At 37.1% G+C, this 27,168-nt stretch overlaps 1 protein-coding gene across 2 annotated transcripts; it reads left to right on the forward strand.

Moving 5' to 3' along the window:
• The first annotated feature begins 1,284 nt into the window (after positions 1-1,284).
• LOC139711198 (tRNA wybutosine-synthesizing protein 5-like) lies at positions 1,285-16,426 on the forward strand. Of its 2 annotated transcripts, XM_071623112.1 has the most exons (10): positions 1,285-1,408; positions 7,290-7,358; positions 8,053-8,233; positions 9,926-10,091; positions 11,042-11,195; positions 11,778-11,969; positions 13,245-13,377; positions 14,759-14,922; positions 15,234-15,407; positions 16,147-16,426. In XM_071623112.1, exons 3-10 carry the CDS (start codon positions 8,059-8,061, stop codon positions 16,291-16,293), a joined length of 1,305 nt encoding a protein of 434 aa, XP_071479213.1. In that variant the 5' UTR covers positions 1,285-1,408; positions 7,290-7,358; positions 8,053-8,058; the 3' UTR covers positions 16,294-16,426. The 2 variants fall into 2 exon arrangements, with proteins under 2 accessions (XP_071479213.1, XP_071479214.1); XM_071623113.1 differs by lacking the exon at positions 1,285-1,408 and having other exon boundaries at positions 7,150-7,358.
• The last annotated feature ends 10,742 nt before the right edge of the window (positions 16,427-27,168 follow it).

The raw sequence follows: 27,168 nt of genomic DNA on the forward strand, positions 1-27,168 counted from the left end.
GGCATATTACTGTACCGGTACAGGTGTATAGGCCTACTGTGTCTTGCAGTGGCGGATCGGGGGGGGGGGGGGGGGGGAACGAACCGGGAGCGTGCCCCCCCCCCCCCCCCCCGTTAAAATGAAAGAAATATATTCACAAAAATGAAAGAGGGCGGGTGCACCTTTTTTTCCCCTTCTTTTTTTCTTTTCTTTTTTTTTTTTTGCGCCCATTCCCCTCTTTCCAGAATTCCCGGATCCGCACCTGGTTTGTTGTATTTCAGATAGAGAAAAGTGGTCGGATCGAGGGGCACTATATATAGTAATCAGTCGAGCGCATCCCTCTTTTTCTCTCCAAGGCCGCTTGTGGGGGCATAGTAGGCATATTCAAACCATGAGATCCTATCCCTTTTCATTCCCCACTAAAACACTTCTGGAAATCTGGAAATTAACAAACAAACAAACAAACAAACAAACAAACAAAAAGGCATTGATCCTATTATTTGTCTAGAGTTAGTCCAGAGAATTAAGGGCCACATAACGTACAGGATCACTAAAATTTAAAAAGAAATAACCAAACAGATCTTATTTTCCTGGATCCTCTATATAGGGCCCTACCCATGATATATTGATCAGTAGGCTCGGGCCTATGCAGCAGATGTGTCCATCATTTGCTGCTCTCCCAGCTCTGGTTGTAGTTGCATGCCCATCCTTCTGAACTTGATACCATATCCACTTAAAAAAAAAAAATAAATAAAAAAAATAGGCGTAATAGGATACAGCTCAGCTCAGTGGCGGATCCAGGGTGGGGGCGCATCGGGCGCCCCCTTTTTTTATCTATTAAAACAACAGAAATTAAAGAAAACAGAATGCGATTACAAAATTCTTGGATCCGCCTGCAACTTCATTCTCAAACGCATTCTACAGCCAACAGAAACTTTCTCTAGACATGGCGATCCGTGATCTCCCCCCTCCCTCCCCCCCCCCCCCCCAACAGCAACAACAACAAAATAAACAGAAAAAACATTTAGCAGGGATTTCCCCCTTTGTCTAGCGTCAGGTTTTGCGACTCGTAAATCTATGCTATGCATGCACGTAGTGTACGGTACATAAGGGAGGTGGAAGAGAGATCTCTCTTCCACCTCCCTGGGTACATGTATCATCATAATCGGAAGATACAGTAAACAGTGTGCTGTGATTCGCGCTGTGATTCTGTGGGCGTACTGTAACAAATCGGTCATTCAATTTGCACGTTCTCACAACCACATAAGCCAGCGCTGCATGCGCTGCATATGCTGCTCTGGTGAAGAACAGCCCGAGCGCGAAACAGACACATGCTGACTATCTGACTTGCGATACAACTTCTCGTTCTTTGGAGGCAAAATGATCAAGAACATCACGTTCATCATGTTGAAAAACTTTTGAAGGAGTGGTAAGTTCAGCCCCAAAGTAGATTCCACTATGGAAAGAAAGTGTTTTTTTGGAGTGTTTGTTGATAGGTCGTGTAGAGCTTTGTGTGAACTGTGAGTGACTATACCGGGTATACTGTACTATGGCAGCCGCTACAACCCACCAGTGAACTACTGCCGCGGCGGCGCCGGCGTCTCGGCCGCCCAGTAGCGTCGCCGTTGGCAGCGGGATCAAGACCGACCTGCTTCTTTAAATGTTGGTGGAAGTAGGCCCTAAAGCCTCTCTAAAATTCTAGTACTTGATTCATAGTCCCATTTTCACCGTTTTGTGGTTAACAATACAACATAGTGATTTTGGACTTGACCGTACGGAACTGGACGTTCAGTTCTGTGTCACTCTGGCAAACACCTGTCCCAGTATTTTTACCTTTGTTATTGTTGTTGGAATGTTGTTGTTGTTGTTGTTCTTGTTATTTTGGTCACTAATAGAGCTATAATAAACCCATCTAATAGAGCCTGGTCTAAAGACACTCGCTAGTAAATAGTAAAGAGCCCTGACACTTGACTGCATTGCTTGCAAACTTTTTCAATCTCATCAGTACCACAGTAGATCTATTCCATTAACCCTTCCAAACTTGAATCTTAGTTGTAAAGAGGTAGCATGCCCACTCAGGCAGTCTATTTACTGATGGGAAGGCTATAAAGTGACATGGAATATTTTAAAAGAAAAGTTTAATTTGTATTCTTCAGTTGCTTTTTTGACAATGACTTTTCAGACATCAGTGAAAATTGGCACTCAAGGCATGGCAAGGGTGAAGAATATTTCTCTGTTTGTTTGTTTGTATGTTTGTTTGTTTTTTTTTTTTGCCACAGGGGCCAGGGAGTTATCTGTGAATGTGCACTGAGGCTGACCACACAATACACTGACAATAAATGATTTCCAACAAGGTTACATGATCATGATGATGTGTCCTTCTTGTGCCTTTATTTTGTATGACATATACATCAGGGGCGGATCCAGGAATTCTGTAAAGGGGAGGAGCCTTTACAGAATTAAAGTAGGGCGCATGTGCCCCCCCATTTTTTTTCTTTTTATTTCTTTTGTTTTAACAAAAAATAGATTACAGGGGGCGCGTGCCCGGTGTGCCCCCCTCCGGATCCGCCACTGCAAATGATGGTTTTTGGAAACCACTCAGCAGGGGAAAAAAAAGAGCGAGAAGATGTTTGTCTTTAATTTCGCGAATAGCACCCGACTTCCAAAATTCGCGAAAAATAAAAACCTCGCAAAATATTCGGCATATACAGTAGTTGGTGTATATATACAGTAATGATCTGATGTATTTCTGATATCAAAAGGTCTCTCGCTGGATGTGAATGGCTTTATCTCTACACCTGTAGCCAGCTGTATTACAGTAACCCTTTTTTTGTGCTTTGAGTGTCGATTGGTGGAGAACAAAAAAAGTCCTATAGCATTGTACACATTGTCCAAAAGTCCTTGGCACGGGGTATTTAGAATAGACTACTGTATACGCCGAATGTTTCGAGAGGTTTTGATTTTCGCGAATTTCGCGAGTCAGGTGCTATTCGTGAAATTAAAGACACATGAAAATATTGACTCTGATCCTGATGTGAATGTGACGTACGCATGTACACTAGCTTCTCCATTCAGTACAGCCTCCACGATCGCGAATTTAACCACTCGCGAAATCGTCGGGAATTCCTGATTCGCGAAAATTTAGACTCGCGAAATATATGGCGTAGGTATACAGTAGTTCAGACTCAGTACGGGTGACAAGAGAAATAACTTAGTTTCATGATTCGCAAATTACTACAGTAATGTATAATGTACTGACAGTACCATAGGAAAAATCAAGTTGACTTGAGGTTGAGGTTATGGTTCGTGAAACATACATCATATGCATCCTTGATTGCTTTTAGATATTTCTTTATCTTATGTGTTTATTCATCCATTTTTCTATCAATTTTGATAAATAGATCTATCTACTCATTCATTCATGGAGTCATTGATCAGTAATTCAAATGTGTGCATTTGCGTAAATCTAGATGAGATCTATATATTTTGTCATTTGTTAAATAGTTAAAGAGCTTTCACACCAGATCTGTGTGTAGAGTTGCGTAGTGTTGCACACCTACTACACCAAGATTGGCTGCTTACTCATGAAAAATATTTTGGCGGAAGCAAGTAATTGCAAGAATGACAAAAAGAACATTTGGGTAAATCCTTGGACCCAGCCCCAAAGGATAGCCCACCAGAGTCTATTGAAAAAAAAAAGAAATCAGATGTGGTTTTAAAGAACAAGTTCACCTTCATATCAGCATGTGTATTGGGTGAATGCGGCAATATCAGTAGAACACATCAGTGAAAGTTTGAGAAAAATTGGGGCAAGTCCAATATAACATGCGGATTACGTATGGGACATTCAGAGACTTTTATGACCTGAAAAATAGTTTTAGTGGCCTTTGCTCATATTGAACTTTATCATGGTGATTGATAGCTAGGAGAAGTATAATCACCTAAAAAATGGAGAAAAATGACCTTGACAATTATATTCTAGAAGAGAAAATATGTGCCGTTACGTATGGGACCAGTAAAATTTTGCTTTTTTTTTGTGAAACATTTTTTTTTTCAACCTCAAAACTCTCTGAAAGTATTTCATTCTGCAACTTGTAACTCACTGTGATGAAAGTCACAACACTCAAGATTATCAGAGGTAAGTTTCAAGTCATGAGGCAAAAAGCACTAATTACAGACATGTTCTATTAATTTAAAACAGACATGACGTGTTACGTATGGGACAGTTACGTATGATACACTTTGTCCCGCATTCGTTTAGTGTGTGGAGAACCATGTTTATGGGTATTTTGCATAATTATTAAGTAAAATCAGTTGAAACTACTCAAATACTGATCCAGATTGTCAAGGGAACAACATTCCCCAAATATTTACCATCATAATCATATTTAACCATATTTTATAATGCTTATGACCAACGTGAGCATGCATGCCCTTTGTACCCCATTCGTTTAGTGTGTGAGGAACCATCTTATGACCATTTTGCATAATTATTGCAGTAGAATCAGTTGAAATTACTCAAATAATGATCCAGATTGTCAAGAGAATCAATATTCCCTGAATATTTACCATCATAATCATATTCAATCATATTTTATATTTTTATAACCAACCTGTGTATGCATGCCCTGTATTTTTATCAGGATAGTTCTATACACTTGTACTACAAAAAAAAAAAAAATGAATAGTAAAGTGTTTACTTCCATTGATGAAGGGCAGTTTGCCATTCAGTTTCATTTAAAAAACGACATGACACAAGAAATATTAATTTTGATAAACATGCAATACCTGCGCAACAGGCGTGGAACCCCAGTGATCGAGTAGATGATGTCAGTCTAGCAATCAGGTTGTTGATTCGAGTCACACCTCAGTATACCATACCTATATGATTTTTGTCGTGGCTACTACTAAAAAATGAATAACTGAATAACTGAGATAATCCAGAAACATGATGTCCTAATAAAAGGTGGGTCACAATTTTCATTAGGACCACAATGTTTTACTTTGTATTTTTTTTTTTTTTTTTTATATCTCAGCCATTTCAAATTGGATCTTCATCAAATAAACTTTGAATTCCTCTAGTCTTTGAGTAGAATTGTATGCTCTTTAACAATTCATATCAGTGGTTTCCAATCATCTAGTAAAATGTTGAAAACCAAATCCCCATTTCTACGAAAACTCTACCATCCCTTTAATGCTGATTTTCATTACAAAATGTATTTTACCATCTCCCCCTCCCCCTTTCTGAAAATTGTTCAGTCAAGTACATGTATTGTTTCAAGTGTCTATAACTCAAAAGTAGCTACAAAGTTGGGATGCTTTCTGCAGGATGATTGACCATTTGTGTACTGAGAGACCTTCCCAGCTAGCTACATGCATTCACATGCAATATGTATGAGGATGTCCCTTAGGTAACGCATTTGTCCCATACGTAACATTATTTCATTGCCTATAAATAAAAAATATTTCTTTTACTATTTTTCTTCTTTCTGTGGTATTCAACTTAATTCTTCAAACAATAAATTAGAACTTCCCAAAAGGGCATTCAAATAACCTTAGAAATTTCAGAAAAAAACGTAAAAAAAGACCTCAATTCGTACATATGGGACATCTCATGATAGGACGTGAGCTAATTTGCATAATCATTTGCATAATCCCTACATTTTCATACCAAGTTAAACTATTTGATGAACTTCTTATGTCCACATATGAATCAAATTTGCTTTCCTTTGAATAAATATGAATTTTTATAAATGTCCCATACGTAATGCTGTATTTCACATTTATGCAAATGAAGCCCTTGAAATTTGCATAAATTTGCATAATATATTTTCCTCCCTGGAAATCAAAGCTTCAACTCATAAGCTTCAAAATGATACCAAACATGTCAATATATTCAGCAATAGATGACATTTTTGCCTTCTGAGGGGACCTTATCTTGGACTTGCCCATTGAACAATCCATCCAAAAGTTATTTTAGTTTCTGTGCAGTCACTGCTGGATGGGAAGATCACTACAGGTTGTAATTATGTCACATGCATATAAAGATATGAAAAATATAAAAAGAATTCCAAGTAAATTCATTTTCTGAAAATAAGTACATATCCCCTCAACTTGTTACTAACATATAAAGATGATTATTTGTTGAAAATAGTGCACATTCCCTCAACTTGTTACTGACGTATAAAGGTAATCATTTGCTGAAAAAAAAAGTACCAGGTACACATTCTGTGAGCTTTTCCTTCAAGAGGTACAGTGAATTTGCCTTACTTGAGAATGTCATTAATGTATCAGATAATTGTTTGATATAAATTGCATTTCATGAAAATGATGTTTTTCCTTAAAATAAAAAATGAGATCCTTAGTAAGAATACTAAGGTATAGGCCTACTTTGCCTGTCTAGGTGATGATGAACCTACAAGTTTATGGTCATACCCTTAAAACTGCACACTGGCTTGCTACACTATTGTAAGTAGAGACTATAATGTCTTACTGAGCTGGTAAGATTAAACTCCCTCCATAGATGTTGGCAAACAAATTACTACCCTTTACCAAACAACAATGTACAATGTATGTCAATATTGTGCTCTGTGCACACATTCTAAGGTTGAAAAGTATAAGGTGGTAACTCCACTGTACCTTGATGGCAATTAACTTAGGTTTGCCAACCAAATGGCACACAACGTATTAATGTAAAATGCAACATGATATTGACAGCCAGCATTTATATTAGCAGTCAGATCCTATTTTGTAATTAACACTGTTTGCCATGGGAGTTAAGATCCAGAAAGTCACACCGATGAGATATGCTCCATTTTCAGTCCTGGGTGGATTTATGGCCCTTTGTCGTCATTGAGCGGGTATCCCAATGCGGGGTAAATAGCGACGTGCTGCCTGCATACAGCTGATTATGTTCCCAGCAACCACTGATCCGGCAGCATCCCCCCTCGATCGGACGCCAGATGTTCGTTGAGGAGCTGGGGTTCGAGAGCAAATAGGCCGTGATTTATTCCATCAATCAATACCACTGCTCTGTAAAGTTTACTCCCGTTTTTTTTTTTTCCTTTCCAGTGGCATTTTCTCATTCAGCTGTTGAGAGCTAATTACATACAATGGGCCAATGTCTGCACAACACGTGAACAGTGAGTGCCACATCAACCAACAGCTCAGAATTTCATACACGTAACTCTAATCCCCCAGTTTTTTTTTGTAAGGGCTGCAAGCAAAGTATTTAAAAAGGGAGGTAAACTCTCCCTTAAAACGCCTCAAGAAGATTGTATATAACATATTTCTTCGTCTTTCGTCCACAGGAGGACTTCCAACAAAAGATCGGAGGCTGCGAAAAGGGATTAGCAGGTGCACAGACAACCAGGAAAGGGGTGAGTGAATATGGGAGGAGGTATTTGCTTTGCAAAATTGTGCCTTTCTATGCCAGTGCATTCTGTCAGAAACAAGTTCTGTTTATCTGCCCACAGAAGTGTTCAGCAGTATACAGAAGAATAAAGAAGTGTGTTTTTCCATCTCTGATTTTGTTTGTATTTTAACTGTGTTTGCTTGTATTTTTTCTCCTTTTTTTTTGAGGGGGGGGGGGAGGCTTGTCTAGTGGATGTGAATTCCATATACTGTAAAAATTAATGAGGAATGTTTGTGTGCATTTTAATTTCACAAGAGCCAAGATTCACAAAATTGAAATGAACCTGAAAGTTCTTGTCTAGACTACTGTAAATGTTGATATTTCCGTGTGATTAATTTCTCGCATGAACAGGCTCAAAAACATGTTCGCAGGTTCTTGAATTCGCACTGCATGATTGTCAACCCATGTTAAATGTGCAGAGGAAATTGTGAAGAAATTTTCATGGGTTATGGAATTCATGCTAGCCAGAAGGAATGCAAAATATGCAAAAATTAATGTACTGCGAGAATTTCTGCTTTTACTGAATGACAGAGGAAATTTGCAAACACTTTCATGCCATGAATATATCATGTTTTACAGGATGAAGTTTTAGCAGTGCATGCTTTCAGCAGAAAATACTACACCAAAAACTTATTGTATATATGTTCCGTTTCTTGCAGATAACCATGGAAACGTTCCCAGATGTGCTGTTATTTCTAGCTGCCGTTGTGTTGCTGGCTGCGGTGTCCTGTGAAGCAAAGGTCTCCTATCCAAAGAATGACAAGCTGAATGTACAATTCCCACCCGTTGTCCAGTACAGACGAGACGGCGTTATACCCACAGGTCATCTACGGCCATTTGGTATGCTTGACCGTTCACAGCTGAGACTTTTTCTTTTCTTATATTGTTATTAATCATTGTGGAGACTTCCATTATCATATTTATTTCCTCTTTCTTTATATTCAAACCAGTATATGATATATAGACAGAACTTTACCAAAGTATTACTTTTCCAGATCAGATTCCCTCCCTAATCCCCCCCCCTGTAAACTTGTTTGTTATTGAAGTGATATGACCTGAAGAGTTTTGCATGAATGCTAATGAAATTTTTCATGATAGGCTCATTATGATAGGAATAATGGGTGATAAGTTTATGGTGGTGAATCTGTTGGTAAATCTCGTTGTGATTATCTCTGCATGTGTTTATATTTATGTCAGTCTCTTTGTTAATCTCTCTGTTAATCTCTCAGGGAATCTCTTTGTTAATCCCCCTGTGAATCTCTCTGTTAATCCTTCTGTGAATCTCTTTGTTAATTTCTCTCTCCAAATTTCTTTGTAAATCTCTGTTTAATAGTCTCTCTTTAGATCTTGCTATGAGTCCCTCTGTCAATTTCTCCCTTAATTTCTCTTTGAAATTCTGCTTGAATAGACTCTGTTTGAATTTCTCTTTGACTCTCTGAATCTCTGTTTAAATCTCTGAATATATGCATGAACTTTTGAATCTCTGTTTGAATTTCTGAATCTCTGTTTGAATCTCTGAATCTGTTTGAATCTCTGAATCTCTGACTCTGTGTTCGAATCTCTAAATTTATGTGTGAATCTCTGTTCAAATCTCTCTGGGAATCTTTCTGGGAATCTCTCTCTGAATTTCTAGCACTGTCTTGTTTTCTGTGCCTTCTCTGCTCTATGGTTGTATGTTTCATCCATCTACTCCCAGTCCTATCTCCTTCTCTCACTCTTCTGCTTATATTTGTCCATCTGTCTCTCTTTCTCTCTATGTGTTTGATTCTGCATCCATATCTCTTTCTGTGTATATCTTTCTCTCTTTCTTTATTCCCCCCTTTTCTCAGCTTGTCTGTCTGTCTGTCTCTCTCTCTCTTATTCTTTTGACTCTCTCTATCTCTTCATCTGTGTTGTTGTTTCTGTTTCTTAGTCTGTTTACCTGCAAATGCTCCTTCATTTCTCTGTGATTTTGCCTCTTTTTATTGCGTAGATATTGCCATCCGAATTCAGGCCATATTGAACTGCTTGCAGAGGCAGTGTGTAAATTGATGGGATAGACTGTCCACATCACCTACTATGCGAATGTCTGATCAAGAAATCTTCTTTTATTATTGATCAGTACTAATGTTACCCTGTCGACCATTTATGCTTACGTGCTGGATCCCACTATGCATGAAATGGACAATTAAATGGCTATATATGCACAGGCTACCGTCATTCATTCACAGCATATGGCACAGTGTGCCTGGTTGATACCCTTTACTGACTATTACAGTAGAGCATATTTTGCGCTCTTTTTGAAAACATTACCCCAAGAGCTGCCTCATACCCTTTGTGCTTTTTTTTAAACAGTTTTATATCATTGTTTGTTATCATGATTATTATCATTATTATCATAATAATTATTATTATTATTATTATTATTATTATTATTATTATTATTATTATTATCATTATTATTATTATTATTATTATTATTACTTTTTTATTATTATTAATGATCGTCATCATCATCATCATCATCTTCATTTATTTGTTGTTGTTGCCAAGGTTACCAAAAAAAGCCTGTGAGCAGAGTCAAGGAATACCGAGAGCCTCTCTCCCCCAAACATTTCTGGGAGGACCACGTGAGGACCCGGGAGCCTCTCGTCTACAGGAAGGCGGTCCTGGAGTCGCCCGCCATTGAAAAGTGGACGGATGAATACCTACGAGAAAAGTAAGGCACTTTGTTTGTTTTTGGGGAGGGGATGGGGGAGGCCTCTGCCTCCGAATAGATGTCAGAATTATTAAGGCATGAAATTTTTTTTTAAAATATAGATCTTAAAGTGATATTCTGATTGGATCTCTTGAGTAGTTCGTATCTATTTCCAGCAGAGGTAAAATATTATGCATGATGTTAATTGTCATTATTCTTGAACCATGTAAAATTTCACGTCATGTGCAAAAGGGATACCTCTACCACCTAAAGTCTTCTTAATTCTTTAAGTATGTGATCCTTATGGTAATGTATGGTATTCTGCAGTCATGTGCTCCATTGCACTCAGCATAACCAGAAGAGGAAGTGATAATTTTTCTCACTGCTGAGGTGGGTCAAACAAAACTTATACTGAAATTTGTGCCCCATACATGTACATGGTTATAACTGACATTATTTATACACCAGAGCAGGAGGATCCCTGGATATAGATAAACAGCAAGGCTTTGAAAGAGACTATGCAATTCTTTATGACTTGTGAATTATTTTTGCTGATTGAGATGCGTGTAACACACATGTGTCTCTCTGACTGGTCTGCCTAACCTCCCTGATTTCAGTGTCTGTTTGTTGGCAGCCCTGATACACCCTATAACATCTCTTTCAGCAGTCAAACTTGAAACATTTTAATCTTTGTGCAATCACTTGTCATACAACTGACTCCCATTATAACAAAGTCCTCGAAACCGGCAGTTTTCTTTCGTTATATTGAAATATCATTATAACCGAAAAAAATTAACAATGAAAAAACATAGAGCGGATAATGTTGCTGCCTGAACTTTTACTTTGTTGTATTGTAAACTGGAATATCGTTTTAACCATGTTCATTATAATTGGAGTGCATTGTAGCAACTTCGAATTATCCAGATGCAATCAATGTAGTAGTGATAATGTTGTGTCTGACATGTGTGAAGGTACGGTGATCTGGATGTCTTGGTTGAGGTAAAGAAGGAAGACCGAACGGTGAGATCAAAGCGGATGAAAATCTCCGCATTCCTCGACGGCTACAAAACGGAAGACTGGTACATCGTCACTGTTTTACCCGATGAGATGAGGCCAGACATACAGGTAAAAATTGGTCCACAATCTGTTTTTACTCATTTGTCGTAAAGTCTCGGCAGAGGCATCAGGTTTGGGGGTCGTCCGTCCATACGTAATCAATTTTGTGGATAACGTACTGTAAATTAATGCGGTCGAAGGTTCAGTGAAAATACTCAATATTCCCCACCCCCCCCCCCATTATTTTGAAAATGGCTAAAAGTATTATTATGAAAATTTGGGTATACATAATGGTGGTGATTATTTGGAGAAAGTTTGGTCCATGGGGTCAAAGGACAGTGATATTAGGTCAGTGATAAAAGGTCAAACGAAACTCTGTTCAATGAATGTATATATAACTACTCCACACATTTTCGAGTTGTGCCATCAAACCATTAGTTTTTTGCCAATCATGTGAAATTGTTGTCCCACTTTGTCAAGATGTTATGTAGACCTGTAAGGAGAATAATGTGATATGGTAAAGGACGGCATACCAGTCACCATAGCAACACTTTCGTTTCCTATGAGCTTGGAGCATTTGGTAAATTGCATGATGTATGTAATGTATGAGACATAAATCAACTCCTTCATTTTGATTTCCTCCTGATTAAGGTGCCCAAGAGTCTACTGTGTGGCACCTTCAAGCGCTACATCCAGGAGACCAACTTCTGGATGAGCAGCGGGGGCACAGCGTCCGTCATCCACTACGATGCCGACCACAACCTCCACTGCTTGCTGGCGGGCCGCAAGAACTTCATCATGATCCACCCCAAGTTTGCCAAGTACTTGGAGATGGCCGATAAGGTGAGAGGTTCACCCCCTTGCATGCAGGAATCAAAGCAAAGTGTGCCCCTCAATTGTCAAAAATATTCAATATGGGGACAAAGGTTTTATGTGAACCAATACCCTGTTTATACTAGGCTAAAAATCATGTTCTGAAGCCTCCTACAGCAGTCTCGAGTGGCCTTTTTGCTCAGTATAGATAGACAGAATATAGAAAAGGAGATCCGATCCAATGAGGTTCTAAAACCACCTACAGGGGATGATTTCAGAGTCTCCTATAGCAGGCTTGAAGAGCTTTGGCAGCAGAAAAAGTGCTACTGGTTTCAAGAAGCGGCTTTTTTGTCAACCCCGAAGTTAATCACTGAAGTTCATCGCCTGCTTATGCAAAAAAAAAAAGAAAAAAGAAAAAAAAAAGACCCACCACCGGTCATCGTGGCTGACTGCTGCTGATAAACATTGCACAACTTATTTTCAGGGTCAATCACATTGGTTTACATGTGGAAATCAAGAGTGTGTGCTGTTTATTGGAGGGGAACTCAGTTACCATGAAAACAGAGCCAATTAGGGCCTGCTTTGAGCAGGCTTCACAAGTGGTATAAACAGACGAGAAGAGATCAAGTTTTCAAAAGGGTCTTCAAAATGGTTCAAGGAGACTCCAAATTTTGATGGCAGTATATTATAAAATGAGGTATAAGATATGTTCAACTCTTTTTGGAAACAAGTAAAACCTGTACCTGGTACATTGTATTTGTTTGAAGATGTTTACATCATGATCAAACTGTGACATTTATTTGGTATAATGCAAATCTGTTATGAAGATTTGAAGGCATCTTCCTTCTTCTTGTTAATATCAGGATCCGTAGGAAGTGCTATTTTCTCAGTGCAAAACTAAAATCTACTAGTTCAAGCTGACTCTTTGAGGAGGATGAGAAAGAAGTTTTAAGTAAACTGTTGAAACTTTAATCCAATAAATTTTTCTCACTGTGCTAATTTCAGTGAACTTCCTGTTAATTTGTGGATGAGTTGTATTTTCGTTTTGTAGATAAAACATAGTATATCCAAAGATATTCACTTGTAATTGTTTTTGTAATAGCATTGATAAGATTCTCACATTATCTCCAAAAGCTTAATATTTTTCAACTGTGAAATAGACTGTATTTGCAGCAATGTTATAAAAATTATTCCCATAATAATAGATAGATAGACAGATTATTTAGAAAAAAGAAAGTGAGAGAGAGAGAGAAAGAGATGATATCCCATCTCTATCCCTGTTCTCACTATTCTTCCCTACTATAGAGCTCATTTGTTGGCTCTGGTTACTCCACCTTGGATGTGGATATGATCAACATGTTTAAGTATCCCGATGTAGCCAAAGTTCAGTGGACTTGGGCCACTCTGGATCCAGGAGACTGCATCTACCTACCAGCAGGTGAGACAACTGTAATCAAATGTTTCAAAATTTCCAATAAAAATGTCATCAGCATGCTTTGAGTGAAATCCTGAATACAAACAAGTCTTTGGTGGAAGCAAGAATCGTGTTGCATTTGTACAAGTGATTCCTGTCGACATTTGTGAAAGTAGGGTGATGACTGCAGTTTTTTTTTGTTGGTAGTATTGCTCCTAATTTTGAGACCGTCACACCAGTGATACTTTGGCATATTTGTTATAAGAACCAGGTATTGGAGGGCCATACCAGACGATTTCCATAATTTCACATCATGTAGTACATAAATCAACAGCTCCATGTATAGATTTGTGGAATTTAGTGTGGTTCTTGAGCAGAGAAACGATACTTTGAAAAACCTTAAACAAATTACACTGAACAAGGATGATGACATACATTGTATGAGGCTCACATATTTCAGAAATGTAGCAGTGTAATTCCATTACAAAACCGCTTGCTTGCGAGTTCACCTGTGTATAATCTATGCATGCCTTCTTCTTTTGTTCTGCTTCCTTGATCCCCAACTCATGCATTCTCATGGTGACCCTGCCATGTCATCATCCTTGTTCATTGCAATTTGTTATAAATTTCGAAAATATTCTTATTCTTCATCCCAATTATTATAATTTCTGAAACTCTGTCCTCAGTATAACTAATTTATAGTTGTTCAAATGTAAAAATTTGAAAATCATTCAGAGGTCTCCTTTAATGAGTGTCTCAAGTCTTAGATTAACCTGATAATCCTTTCACAGTGGTTGCCATGGATTTTTCATGTGCAATTTGTTCTACGGGCATGAAAGGTAACTCTGTGCATTTGACACACCTTTTCAACTCTAAGCCCCTTTCCTCAAAAGTAATTGTAAAGTCCTTGTATTGCATGGTACACATCACAACCATTATTACCTCTGCTACATGTAAAAGGCAGGAGGTCATGTTTTCATCGACATTGATTTTAATATTTGTCTGTGTGCAAAATACCTCAAAATGTTGTGAACAGATTTGAAGGAAACTTTGCACTAAAAGTTGATAATGGATGCAAGGAACAGGTGACTGAATTTGGTAGTGATCCAGGAATTTTTATGGATTTTATGAAGGATTTTTGATCTTTTGGCAGTGACATTTAATGTATATATGGGCAATGAACTTGGGAGTTCAAGCTGCTCATATTTGAGGTTTGCATACACACCCTTAAGCCCATACTCTGCTTACTGCATAAATAGAAGCTGATGACGTAAACAAAAGGCTTCTATATTGGCAAATTGGGCAAATTTCAACATGCGTGTATAATGGGTAGAAATGAGCTGCCTGGCGGCAGTCTGTACTCTACGAGTGCTTTTCTATTTTCAATTGTGTTTTTATCTTTAAGGCTACCTTCACCAGGTGAGAGCTCAAGGCCGCAGTATATCCGGCACCATCCTCTTCACCTCTCAGCCGACCTTTGACGACTCGGACTGCACCAGCGAAGGCATCAACACGTATACCGCCCTCAGTGACGTCAGGGTGTTGTGGACGTACAAGAAGGGTGACAAGGTAAGCGTAAAAAGTTCGTAAACTCTGCAGGGTGTTCGTCACCCAGCCATGCAGCCGCTGAAGGCCCTGTGTATAATTAATCAGTCTTGTCCCATTATGTGCAGATTCTCTTCTCTTATGAGATATGCTGTGCACTATGCAGTTCACATTGGGAATGACACAATAACCTTGCCGGACATTGAATATTTTTTTTAGATATTATCACGTCTAATCCTGGTACTGTTACCATTATTACCATCATCATGATCAAGGTCTGGCATCAAGATTTATGGAGGGGTACTTACTCTCCCCCCTCTCTCTCCCACCCCCAGGTGATTGAGATGGGTTTCATGAACCCGGAGACACTGAGGGACGGTCTGCTGGCCATACTAGGGGAGGACAACCAGCTGACCATACAGCGCTTTGACCACTTCTACCAGGACATCATAGGTGAGGGGGAGGAGGAGGACACGCCCAGAGACTTGGAGTATCCTGTTACAGAAGAGGTGAGGAAAAGGATGATACATGTACCTCTTGTGGTCCATCCCAGGGATGATGAGGTGATGGGGATGATGGGGGAGTGATTAGGGTAGGGGTGGGGGGAGGGGAGAGGGATGAGGAAGTTGCCTTCATCTGTCAAATCCCAGAAGCCCTCATATTTCTGTCGCTTGGAGATGTATCTTTTTATCATAATTTTACCATTCGTGGTTACCGTTGAGTAAGGTATGAGTAAAATGAAGAGTTTTATTGCAAGAACACCATCTTTTAAACATTTTAATATACCTGATAATTCCATCATTGCGTAGACCAAAATAATGCCTTTTCAGTGGTACTTCACTTGTTACATGACCAGAAGCGTTCTTAAAGTTATGATTAGAAATATCTAATATATTCTTACTATTTTCTTTGTTTTTAAATTGGAAAATATAATTGCTTGTACCTGAGAGCCACTAAAATCAACAGAAATATATTTTGTTTTTTGTGTGTTTGATTCATGGGGTAATTAGTTTTGGGAATGCCGTGGGAGCTTATGGGTATTCAGGAATGCTAATATTTATGTCATTATTACACTCACAAGGATTCGATATCGTCTGGTAACTGTTGTTTCTAGTAGATTTTGATTGGTTGAAAATTCATAATATTTCTAAAGCATTTCACTAGCATTTATGAAACGAAAATCTCACCACTCCTTAATCATCTTTTTCTTGTTTTATTTTGTGCTATTACTTTCTATCTAAATAACAGGTATTTGGCTTATTTGATCCCGAGGGGCGAGGCTACGTCACTCGCGAAGAGATTGTGGAGATGGATGTAGAAATCTTCAAGTCGTTCGCGCGCTACCTGGACTTACCGAGCGGTCCTACGGCGGACGAAATGCACGACGAGTTATAACGCAGCGAGCGGCATAGCAGAGGGCTGTGTATAGTACCCTCTTTCTGTATCTCTGAGTTTCAACATCGTTGAGTCATTACTTGCATTGGGTTTTTTCTTTTCTTTTTTTTTACAAATAGTACCATCGATTCTTCTTTTTTATGCAGCTTTATTTAACTCTAAACATGCCAGACCAACTGTTACACTATTTGATTTGTGCATATTGTACACGTATGGTGCAAATTTGCTACTTTGGCAAACTAAGAGTTAAAGAGCATGACTTTCGTTAGTATCTCTCTATTTCAGATGACCTCAAACAGTATAGATGCTTGAAGTAGTTTGCTATATTTATTGAGGCTATACTTGTGTTCTGTGAAGGGCTTGGGTGTTGGGAACAGAAGTTTGCTATATTAATTGAGGCTATACTTGTGTTCTGTGAAGGGCTTGGATGTTGGGAACACAGTAAAATATCAATGCTTCTAATTCATACATTTATCTGTCCACAGGGATTCACTTTACAGGCCATCCAGTGTGTATAATCATTACTGACTCATCTTCTCAGCAGAGTTTGATTGATTATTTATGTGTGACTGTATATGAAGTACTCCAATACCAAAATGGAAAGGTCTTAAAGTGCCTCCCTGTGATGAATGCACTTCGAATGATTACATTGTTAAATTTATAGCTGAAACACAAATGTTTGATATTCGAAATTGGTGTTTGTGCCATTTGTTGCTTGACTTGACCAGAAATAGAAATCAAGAAAAAAAGTTTTTCATTTATGATTCTTTGTTTTGCTTTGTTTTGTTTTGTTTTGTTTTGTTTTTGTTTTTTTTTAGAGGGGGGATGTGTATATTCATCATGACAAAATTAGAAGTATTTCAGCATCAACATTCCATGCAACTATGTACATAATATTTATAGAGATATTTCGCTACTTAAGGTCATACAGACATGTTGCAGTGTCCTTGTCTAGCAATAATCTTATATGATCCATCACCATGCATTAAACCTTGATAAGTCACAGAGCAAGTTTCCTGACTTTTGGTGTTAATAAACAGCTCCAGACGTAATATTTTCCAATTTCAAATGATATGTCTCACTTTACATGTAGAAATTTAACCTACAAGACAAACAGTATGTGAAAAGCCGACTACCAGTTGAATAATTAAAGTACTTTTGTGATAATCATGGGCTTTTGAATTTTGAATATACCAATAGTCATGTGTGCAGGATAGAATTGTTTTGACAGGCATGTAAGCATGTGATGTGCTGTTTAAAAACACCATTGTACTGTGTCGCCTAAATAGCCAAGATGAATTCCGACTTCGGTACAATCTTAGGCTTTAAAATTTGAACAAGAGTTGGGCAAGGTAAAAGAGAGAAATTTGATAACTTATTTTGTTTTTATCCGATCACCTCTGGCAGAGTTCTTGGCATCGGTATCTGTCACTTTAAAGGGATCGTATAGTTTTGCTTGAGACCTAATTTCAGGTTTCTAACATTTTTTTTGGTGAGATAATGAGATTCCTCTTATGAAATATGAAAGAGCATGTAATTCCATGAGGAATTCAACGTTTAGTTGATGAAAATTGGTTTTGAAATGGCTGAGATATCCAAAACAGAGCGATTCTAATAAAGTGTGGGACCCACACTTTTTTACGATCGTTTTGTTTTACTTTGTTTTTGGATGTTTCAGTCATTCCAAACCCGATTTTCATCAAATAAACTATGAATTCCTCTTAATGGTATGCTCTGTGCTATTTCATAAGTGTTTTCTTGGTATCTCGCAAAAAGTTAAAAGCCTAATTCTCATCTCCACCAATACTGTACCATCCCTTTAATGCGTTGAAGACAAGATCCGACTATACTTACAATGGGCGGGTGTCTATGAGAAATATAGCTGTTATAGCAAAATCAGCTTGTCCTCAATGGGTTAATGGGGCAGAGTGGTGATGGGGCCACATGTAATGAGAAAGCTACACTTGTATCATGTTAATTATTAATTGCAATAAGCTTGCTCAGGTGTTGCCAATTTAGAGTTGTACTGACTTTAAAGTCAACCGAACGAAAAAAAAAAATAATGATGCTACAAATGTATTATGTTCATAACGAAGAACAAAAATGTATTTGGTTTTAGTGTCTATGATATCTAGTAAGTACTAATTAAATTGATATGATAGTATCTATTTTAATATTTTTTAAAAAATCTTCTTGAAAAAGGATACCTTGCCAAGCAGATCTTTCCATGTCTTCCCGTTAGAAGATATTTTCATCAGACAACTCAGTGGCTTGATGCACACTAACTTGCTATAGAGTGCTGTGAAAATATATATAATTCTGAATGTATGAACTTTTGTAAAGCTCTCTGATGAAATATCTTTTCTTTGTCTTTCATTGTATGGTGAAGTTTTCACAATAGTGTGTACATGTAGTGGGATTTTGAGATTTTTTATAGTTAGACGTATTTTATGAAATACCGGAATGCTTTATACTTCCTTTTTAAGATTTTTTTTTTAGCTGTAGTAGATATTAAATGCATGTAGGTATCAAATATTTTATTATGTATTGAAATCTATGAATATGTCAACAAAGAAGCCTTACCAAGTCTAAATGTGTGACTTCATTGCATGCCTTTCCTCTTTTATTTTTATTATTGATATCAATTTTATTATTGTTTTCATCATATTCATTATCCTCATTATTTATAGTGTTATTACCTCTGCCATGGAAGGAGGTCACATTTTCATCGGCATTTGATAGTTAGTTTGTTTGTATGTATGTATGTTTGTCTGTGTGCAAAATAACTCAAAAAGTTGTGAGTGGATTTGAATAAAACTTGCAGGAAAACTTGATAATGTCACAAGGAACAGATTATTAAACTTTGGTAGTGATCGGGGAATTGTATGGATTTTTGAAGGATTTCCTCATATTTTGGCAGATAGTTCAATTAACTTTGGAGTTCAAGCTGCGCATATTTGAAGTTTTGCATGCGCGCACTACAGCATGGTCTCTACTTGGGTGAGGCGCTGTGTACCTGGATGCTGATGATGCAACAAAAGGCTTCTATACATTGGGAAATTGGGTGATTTTCACCATACATATATGAGTGGAAATCACTGGTCTCTGTGGGAGAACAAGATAAAGTGGTAGAAACTAGCTGCTTGGCAGAGGTCTGCGCTCTCAGAGTTTTTTTCTAGTTGCTATTAAAATGCAATGGACTCCAAACACCGATGCATTTACCATTTATTGCCAGGTCAGGTAATCCCATGGGGAAGGTCTTAGACAAATCCTGGGTCAGCTCATGGGGGGGGGGGGGGGGGGGGGGGGGGGTGGAGGGGGAATTACGCAATGCACAGTGTATGGTCAAAGATTATATGTTGTTCAAATGAATTCATCATAGGAATAGATTTGTTACTACCCCATGGGGATTTTATACATTGTGCATATTCCATTTCATGCCTTTGATGTTGCCAATATGAACATGTTCCCAACCAATGTGCCTTATTAATAGAGGAAAGCTTTTTACAAACTTAGCCCACTGATTTTTATTCTTGGTTTGTTGCACCTGGAGTTTGTATGGGGTATGCAGAGTGTTTAAGTTTGTCGCAATCCAACAGGATCCTGCCTAAGCTGGCATTGCTGGTGGTATAGGAAAGGCAGTGGTACTGACCTTCATACCAATTGTTATAATTTGGTAAAAATAAGTGAGAGTAAAGAATTGAAAGTGACTTATACCTTGACTGAGAGACTTTATGTATGAAAAGGTCACTATCCTAATTTTGAGGATCGTGCCAATATATTTTTTAATGAGAAAACCGGAGTGTCCGAAGCAGTGCTTTTTGAGCAAATACCGTTTTCAGTGAATTTGGGAATCTGCGGATGCGTCAGCGGGTCTCTCTCTATCAATGAAATCCCCGAAGGAATTATGAAGGAGATAACATGTTGTGTATAAAGCAATAAACTCACAGAAAATAATCTGTCATCCATCACCTTCTATATTATCAAACTAGTTAGCCTTTAGTAGTGATGAGAGGTCATATTATCCATCAACAGTCACTCAAGGAACTTGGAAACATGTAATCCATGTATAAACTGTCCAGTGCTAAAGCCTTTTTGGTCACAATGTCGTCTGTTTGCTAGTTTGTGCGTGCTTTTGTATGTGTGGTGGAGGGCAGTTTTGGCTTATGTATTTCAGGAATAATTAAACATGTGTTCTAAAGTTTCCTAACATCTGCATGTAATATCAGATTTTAATGTCGATTGAGTATGACATTAAATGAGATCAATTTGAATGGAACAACAGCCCCTCTTTGTAACCCGATGGTATACTGCACCCACCAAATACTGTCCATTCCCGTCTGGTTTTTCATTTTTAGATAGCCAGGCGTTGTTTTTAGCTCAGCCTACTGCGTACAAAGTAGTACTTTTTTTTTTATAATTTTGTTTTTATTCAAAAAATCAATGAAAAATCACATTTACAAATGATTTTACAAGATTAGCATACAAATCACAAAAATAAAAGAAGAAATAATAACAATAATAATAATAATAAAGGGCAGAACAAAGATAAAATGCATGTATTATTCAAGAGCTGAGCTCCGAAACACAGGAAGAGAAGCTAAGGTATTCACATTATGTCTTATGTTTAACTTCCAGTTTGGTATTTTGGCCCTGCACTTCATTTGACCCCAATAAATTACAAAACATCCTTTGATGTGCGCAACCAGCTGGCATTCCTTTGATGTACTGAAGGCGATTGGAGTCTGAAGGTCGACTAGCGGAGCGATCTACATAATAGAGTTTACACCACCAGATCAACTTTTCTTAGCTAACGCAGCCACCTGAAACAAACTCTCTCCCCCTTCCCCTTCTCTCTCCCCTCCTCTCTCTCTCACCCCCATGCACATTTAACATACATGTATATTCAACCTCCATTGCATCCCGAAACAACACTCGAAATCACTGTTATAAAGGGAATCGCTCCGCCACCCGATCTCCCCCATCCAAATATCCCAAAATACGTATATGTACAATCGTATATTGATGTATTATTCCATTGGAAGGTTAAGAATTCAAAGGACATTTTAAAAGCAGATTGTTATTTGCTCGCAAAGGCCTTGTGAGTCAAGATGTCTTAATTAATCGGGGAGCTCGCCCTTGGAAGTATAAATGAATTAAAGGTACTATAGTATGTGAATATGCAGTATAACACTGAGCATTGTACTTATACTTTATAATTATGGTATTACAGGTACATAGCATAAACAAGATCTTAACAAGGAAAAAAATAAAGGAAGAGTGGCAGTGTGCACCACTTTTGTCGAGGGTTGCAGAAGTATATCAGCACAGGCAATAAATCATTTAGTACAAGTGTAGGGATGAATATAAATGAGCAAAAGGAGCAGGCATTGAACTACAATATAAAGTGTAATGCATACATGTACATCGCATCACTCAAAATAAACAACAAAGTAAAATATATCAAAACCCATCATCCAAAATAAATATGGCTCGCATATACAAATTTGATGAGATAGAAAGAAAAAAAAAGTGAGGGAAAATTATAAATCAAATCGCCATTTCTTAAAGTGCACGGGCAATTTGTTTCTTTTTTTAGCAGAAAAATATTCAACTTCTTTCTGTTTCCTAACAAAGCATTTAAATGCAGTAAAATTGGGGAGACTGTTATTAAACTTGCAAGTATAAATGTAGTATTTTACAAGCAAAAACAAATACGTAACAAATTTATCACTACAAATGCCAAATAATTTTTCAAAATTGGTTACATTGCAAACATTCTCACATTTCTGTGAGATTACATCCAAAACCCCTTGCCAGATTAAAATGACTTTATCACATTCACAAAATAAATGAATCATTGTTTCGTCCCCAGTATCACACAATGAACATTTTGGAGAATCTCTTCTATTAATTTTATAAAGAAATTGATTCAAAGCAATTGCCTTATGGAAGATTTTAAAATAAAATGATCTCAATTTTGTGTCAATAGTACAAAAATAATTAGAAATATGTATTTTCTCCCAGTCTAAGTTAACAGGCACGGGTATTTTATCACCCCAATACTGATATCTCTTATCTGGAACATGGGAGCCTATTAAAATATCATATGCATTCTTTGGAACTTTCTTTGTGCTTAAAAGCTTTTGAACTATAGTTTCATGAACTCCAAAAATATCTTTGTCAAAATTCCTAATCCATTTTTCAGGTATATTTTTTATCAAGAAATTAAATTTTCTTCTATCACTCAAAGGAATGCCAAAATCTAAAACTAATTCTTCGAATAATTTATGACCTGTTAAAGGAGGGTTGAATAAATCCGACATGGTAAGAATATTATTATCGAACCAGGATTCATAAAATAAACACGATTTAGATTTTGAACGAATAAGCCGGTTAAACCAAAGACACTGACATGCACTTAAATCTGAAAATTTATGGCCATAAAACTCTACAGTAGCTACTTCTCGATATATATACCATGCACGGAGAGATTCTGCAAGTTGTATACTGCCAAGTGAATTAAGAATATTTTCTGGAGCAAAGGAATTCCACAAAAATGAAATTTCAGCATTAAATTTTTGCAAAAAGGATAATTCAATAGATTTCCAAGGGGCAACAAAATTTACATCAAGGAGGTGTTTTACCCAAACCAACTTTTGGGCATTGGCAAAAGATAAAGGATCGATCATTTTTAAACCACCTTCAGCATAATTATTACACACAATCTGTCTCTGGACTCTGTCCTTGCCTCCATTCCAGATGAATCTAAAAAAGATTGAATTTAACTTTTGGAAAAAGGAACGAGGGATTCTAATACAAAGCACAGAAAATAGAAATATCAATTGTGGTAATACCAAAGTTTTAACAACACACACTTTACCTATTAGAGAAAGATTCCTCATTCGCCAACAGTTTAATGTTTGCTCAATTCTGTTCAATTTACTATTAAAATTTAAATCAAACATACGGTGAACATTCAAAGAAAATCTAACACCCAAACAATTAAATTCTGACTTTTGCCAGGATACACCATGACTGGTGAATGGGAAATCCAAACATCCTTTTTTTGCGCCAATCCATATAGCCTCCGTTTTACTAAAATTAAGTTTACATCCAGAGTACTGGCCAAAATTGGATAGAGTTTCAAATAACTGAGAAAAAGAAATATTAGACCCATCAATAAAACAGACAGAGTCATCTGCAAAAAGAGAAATTTTGGCTTCTTCATCTACAAATGAGATACCTCTTATTAGGTCATTTTGTCGTACGGACAGTGCCATAATCTCAATTACGAAAAGAAAGAGATAAGGTGAAATTGGGCACCCTTGAAAAATTCCTCTCTTCATAAAAATACGACTGGATAAAAACCCATTATTTATTACATAACTTTGACGAGCTGAATACAAGGTTTTAATAGAATCAATAAATTTATGACCAAAATTGAATTTTTCAAGGATTTTAAATAAGAAATCATGAGAAACACTATCAAATGCCTTCTCAATATCAAGCAAAATAATTGAACCAGGAATGTCATAAGCTTCAGCATATTCAATAATATCTAAAATAAAACGGATGTTGTGCCCAATATTTCTCCCTTGCAAGAAACCAGATTGGTCCACATGAATGAGATAATCCAGACAACGTTTCAATCGGTTGGCTATGCATTTGGCTAGAATTTTATAATCAGTGGTCAAAAGAGTAATAGGTCTGTAATTTTTTACTAACAGGGGGTCTTTATCTTTTTTGGGAAGAAGGGTTATTATACCATTCCTTTGGGAGGCTGACATTAAACCATTTTGCAGAGAGAAATTAAAGGAATTTACAAGCATATCACCAATATCACTCCAAAAAACAATGTAAAACTCAATAGGCAATCCATCTAACCCCGGGGTTTTATTCTTTTTCATGGACTTGACCACATTAAATATTTCATTTTTGGTAAGGGGAGCCTCCAATAACTGTTTGTCATCCTCATGTAAGAGAGGTATGGAAATATTATTCAAATATGTTTCACATGCTTCATTATCAAAATCAGTATTAGGAACTGAATATAACTTACTGTAAAATTCATAAATATTATTCAGAATATCTTTGGAATCTGTAATCACATTATTATCATTATCTTTCAATTTATTTATATTTTTCTTTTGCCAAGATCTATTTTCCAAGTTACAAAAATATTTGTTACTTTTTTCACCTTCTTCTAACCATCTCACCCTTGATCTTATTATTAGTCCTTTTGTTTCAAAATCAAAAATTTTATCCAATTTATCTTCCAATTCTTCAAGTTGTGAGTACAAAGGGTCGTCAGGTAAAACAGAGTTGTTTGACAGTTTTGATTTAATCTTGTCAATGCTTTCTAATAATTCATTTTTCTCTTTATTTCTATCCCTTTTTTTCGTGCAGAATATTCAATAGCGACCCCAGTGATGAAACATTTTAAAGAATCCCACAATATATTAGAATCACATTGGGAGTCTTTATGAATGATCTTAAAGTCCTTAATTTTTTCCTTTATTAAATTAATAAAATCTGTATCATGATATAAATAATACGTATTCAGTTTCCAATATCCTCTGCCTCTGGGAGGCTGATTATCATTGAAACAAACAGAAACAGTTGAATGATCAGAATTAATTCCAGGCAAAATTTTAGTTTCTTTACAGTTATTTACAAAGTTATCTGAGACTAAAATAAAATCCAACCTAGATAAGACTTGAGGTGTTTTTTGGTGTCTTGTATATTTTTTCAAATTAGGATTAAAAAGTCTCCAGATATCACACAAACCAAATTCGTCCATCAATGCAGAAAGCATTTCACTTGCTTTTATATTAGAATGTTTATTCCTAGAACCTTGGTAATCAAGAGGGCCAAGAACAGTATTAAAATCACCAGCTACTAACAGGGAAAAAACATCAAGTTTATTAATTTCAGCAAACAAATGAAGTAAAAACTCAGAATCGTCATTGTTAGGAGCATATACATTTACAAGAGTTAGGGGGAATTCATTGAGAGTGGAGTTCAAAATTAAAAATCTACCATTGGGATCTCTAAAAATGGATTTCACCTTAAGATTTATTGAATTCCTAATAAGGATTGCTACCCCACGGCTATTGGAGGTAAATGAAGCAAAAAAGGCATGTTCACCCCATTGAGAGTGCCACAATTTTTCATCCTCTCTACTGCAATGCGTTTCTTGGAGAAACAAAATATCACAATTAAGAGAGCGAAAGTAATGAAAAATCTTTCTCCTTTTCACATAATCCTGCAACCCTCGACAATTGAACGAATGTAGTTTTATATACATTAAAAAACATCTATTAATAATACCATTAAAACATATATGGCAAAACAAAAGGGCCGAGCCCATGAAGGAAAGAGTACAATACTCAAAGCCAAACAAAATATATATAATATATAATACATTCCTAGGTTGCCTTGAAAATAGATTATGCAATGTCTGCCAAACAAAAAGAAAAAATTAAGTAAAAAACAATAAAAGAAAAAAGAACTAAAACCGAGCATTGGTGTAATCATGAAAGAACAAACTGAGCAAAATGTGGTGCAAGATGAAAAATGCAGGCCTCAAATCAAACCACGGACCTGCACAATGCACACTTCTCTGGCTTGGTGTTTGTGGGCAACATCTTTTTCATGCCCTTTATCCAGTTACTATAGTCAGACATTAAAACAAGCATATTTAAAAACAAACATACTTATGAAAACAAACAAACTTAAAAGCAAACATGGAATAGTCATAACATTTTATGACACGATCCAAAATATTGTACAAAGCTGTGACAATATGATCCTCTTGTTTGATCCCGTTCATATTTGGATGACAGATTTCTTTACATTTATATCCAATGATCTGTTAAAAATCACTATCACGGACACAAAATAAAACCATGATGTACTCTTGATTCTTCACCGCTATTTGAAATCCAACGAGGATTCTTGTTGGTATCTTATTTTGATTGCTTCTGATCTGCAACAGCTGGTGGGTCTGATGGTGTTATGATCCGTCCACTAGAGTCCTTGGCTTTCAGTATAGCGGGAAAAATGAAAAAGGGTTTCAGACCCTTTTCCCTGAGCGCTTTGAAGGATGACATCTGAGCTTTTCTTCGCTCCAAAACACGCTTTGACAGATCATCACTGATGAAGATCTTCCTCTCCCTTTCTTCTTTGCTCGACACGAAGCGGATCAACTCCCTTTTCACTCTTTCTTTATCCCTGTAGTGGTTGAATCCAACATGCACTGGCCTGGGTCTCTGATGTGCATCATGCCTGTTGCTACGATAGGTGGGCGTTCGGTGTACTCTTGAAGTGCATCTATCAATGTCGACATCAACTTTGGCGATCTGAAGAAACTGCTTCACTACTTGCGTGGTGTTATTCTCCTCCTTATCCCCTTCGGGTAGGTTGTAAATCACAATGTTATTTCTCCTAGATCTATTTTCTAGATCGTCAATTCGGTCCTCAGCCTTGGCTAAAGCCACCGACAGACTATCAACTTTGGCACTTACTTCGTCTATGTTGTGTTGCAGCACGCCATGAGTATCCGCGCACTGAGCAGTAAGTTGCTCAAAACGGGCGATTTGCCTAGCCTCGTACGCCTTAACCCTATATCTGTCACATACGCCGTAGCCAGACTGCTCAGACATTTTGCAGTGCACAGACACAAGATTGTTGATGGCCATTTCTGATTATTATTATTGACATTAATGTGTCATGTTATACATCATTTGAAAGCTTATGGTCTAAACTTTCATTTTCCATAATAATCTGAGTGAGGGCGCACTCCAATTTTAAGTAGGACGCCCTCTTATGTCACATAATTATCAATGCAGACTTATTTCTACATGTTACCAC

Source organism: Diadema antillarum, unplaced genomic scaffold (genome assembly GCF_040938485.1).
Source record: "Diadema antillarum isolate AM-2024a unplaced genomic scaffold, OU_Dant_1.0 seq00001622_RagTag, whole genome shotgun sequence".
NCBI lineage: Eukaryota > Metazoa > Echinodermata > Echinoidea > Diadematoida > Diadematidae > Diadema > Diadema antillarum.

What these genes read in the sequence shown, in the direction of transcription:
- LOC139711198 (XM_071623112.1), top strand. Translation starts at nt 8,059, where the DNA reads ATGGAAACGTTCCCAGATGTGCTGTTATTTCTAGCTGCCGTTGTGTTG. An exon ending in AGATGAGGCCAGACATACAG is followed by an intron (nt 11,196 to 11,777) that starts GTAAAAATTGGT and finishes CTCCTGATTAAG; the next exon opens with GTGCCCAAGAGTCTACTGTG. An exon ending in AGTATCCTGTTACAGAAGAG is followed by an intron (nt 15,408 to 16,146) that starts GTGAGGAAAAGG and finishes TCTAAATAACAG; the next exon opens with GTATTTGGCTTATTTGATCC.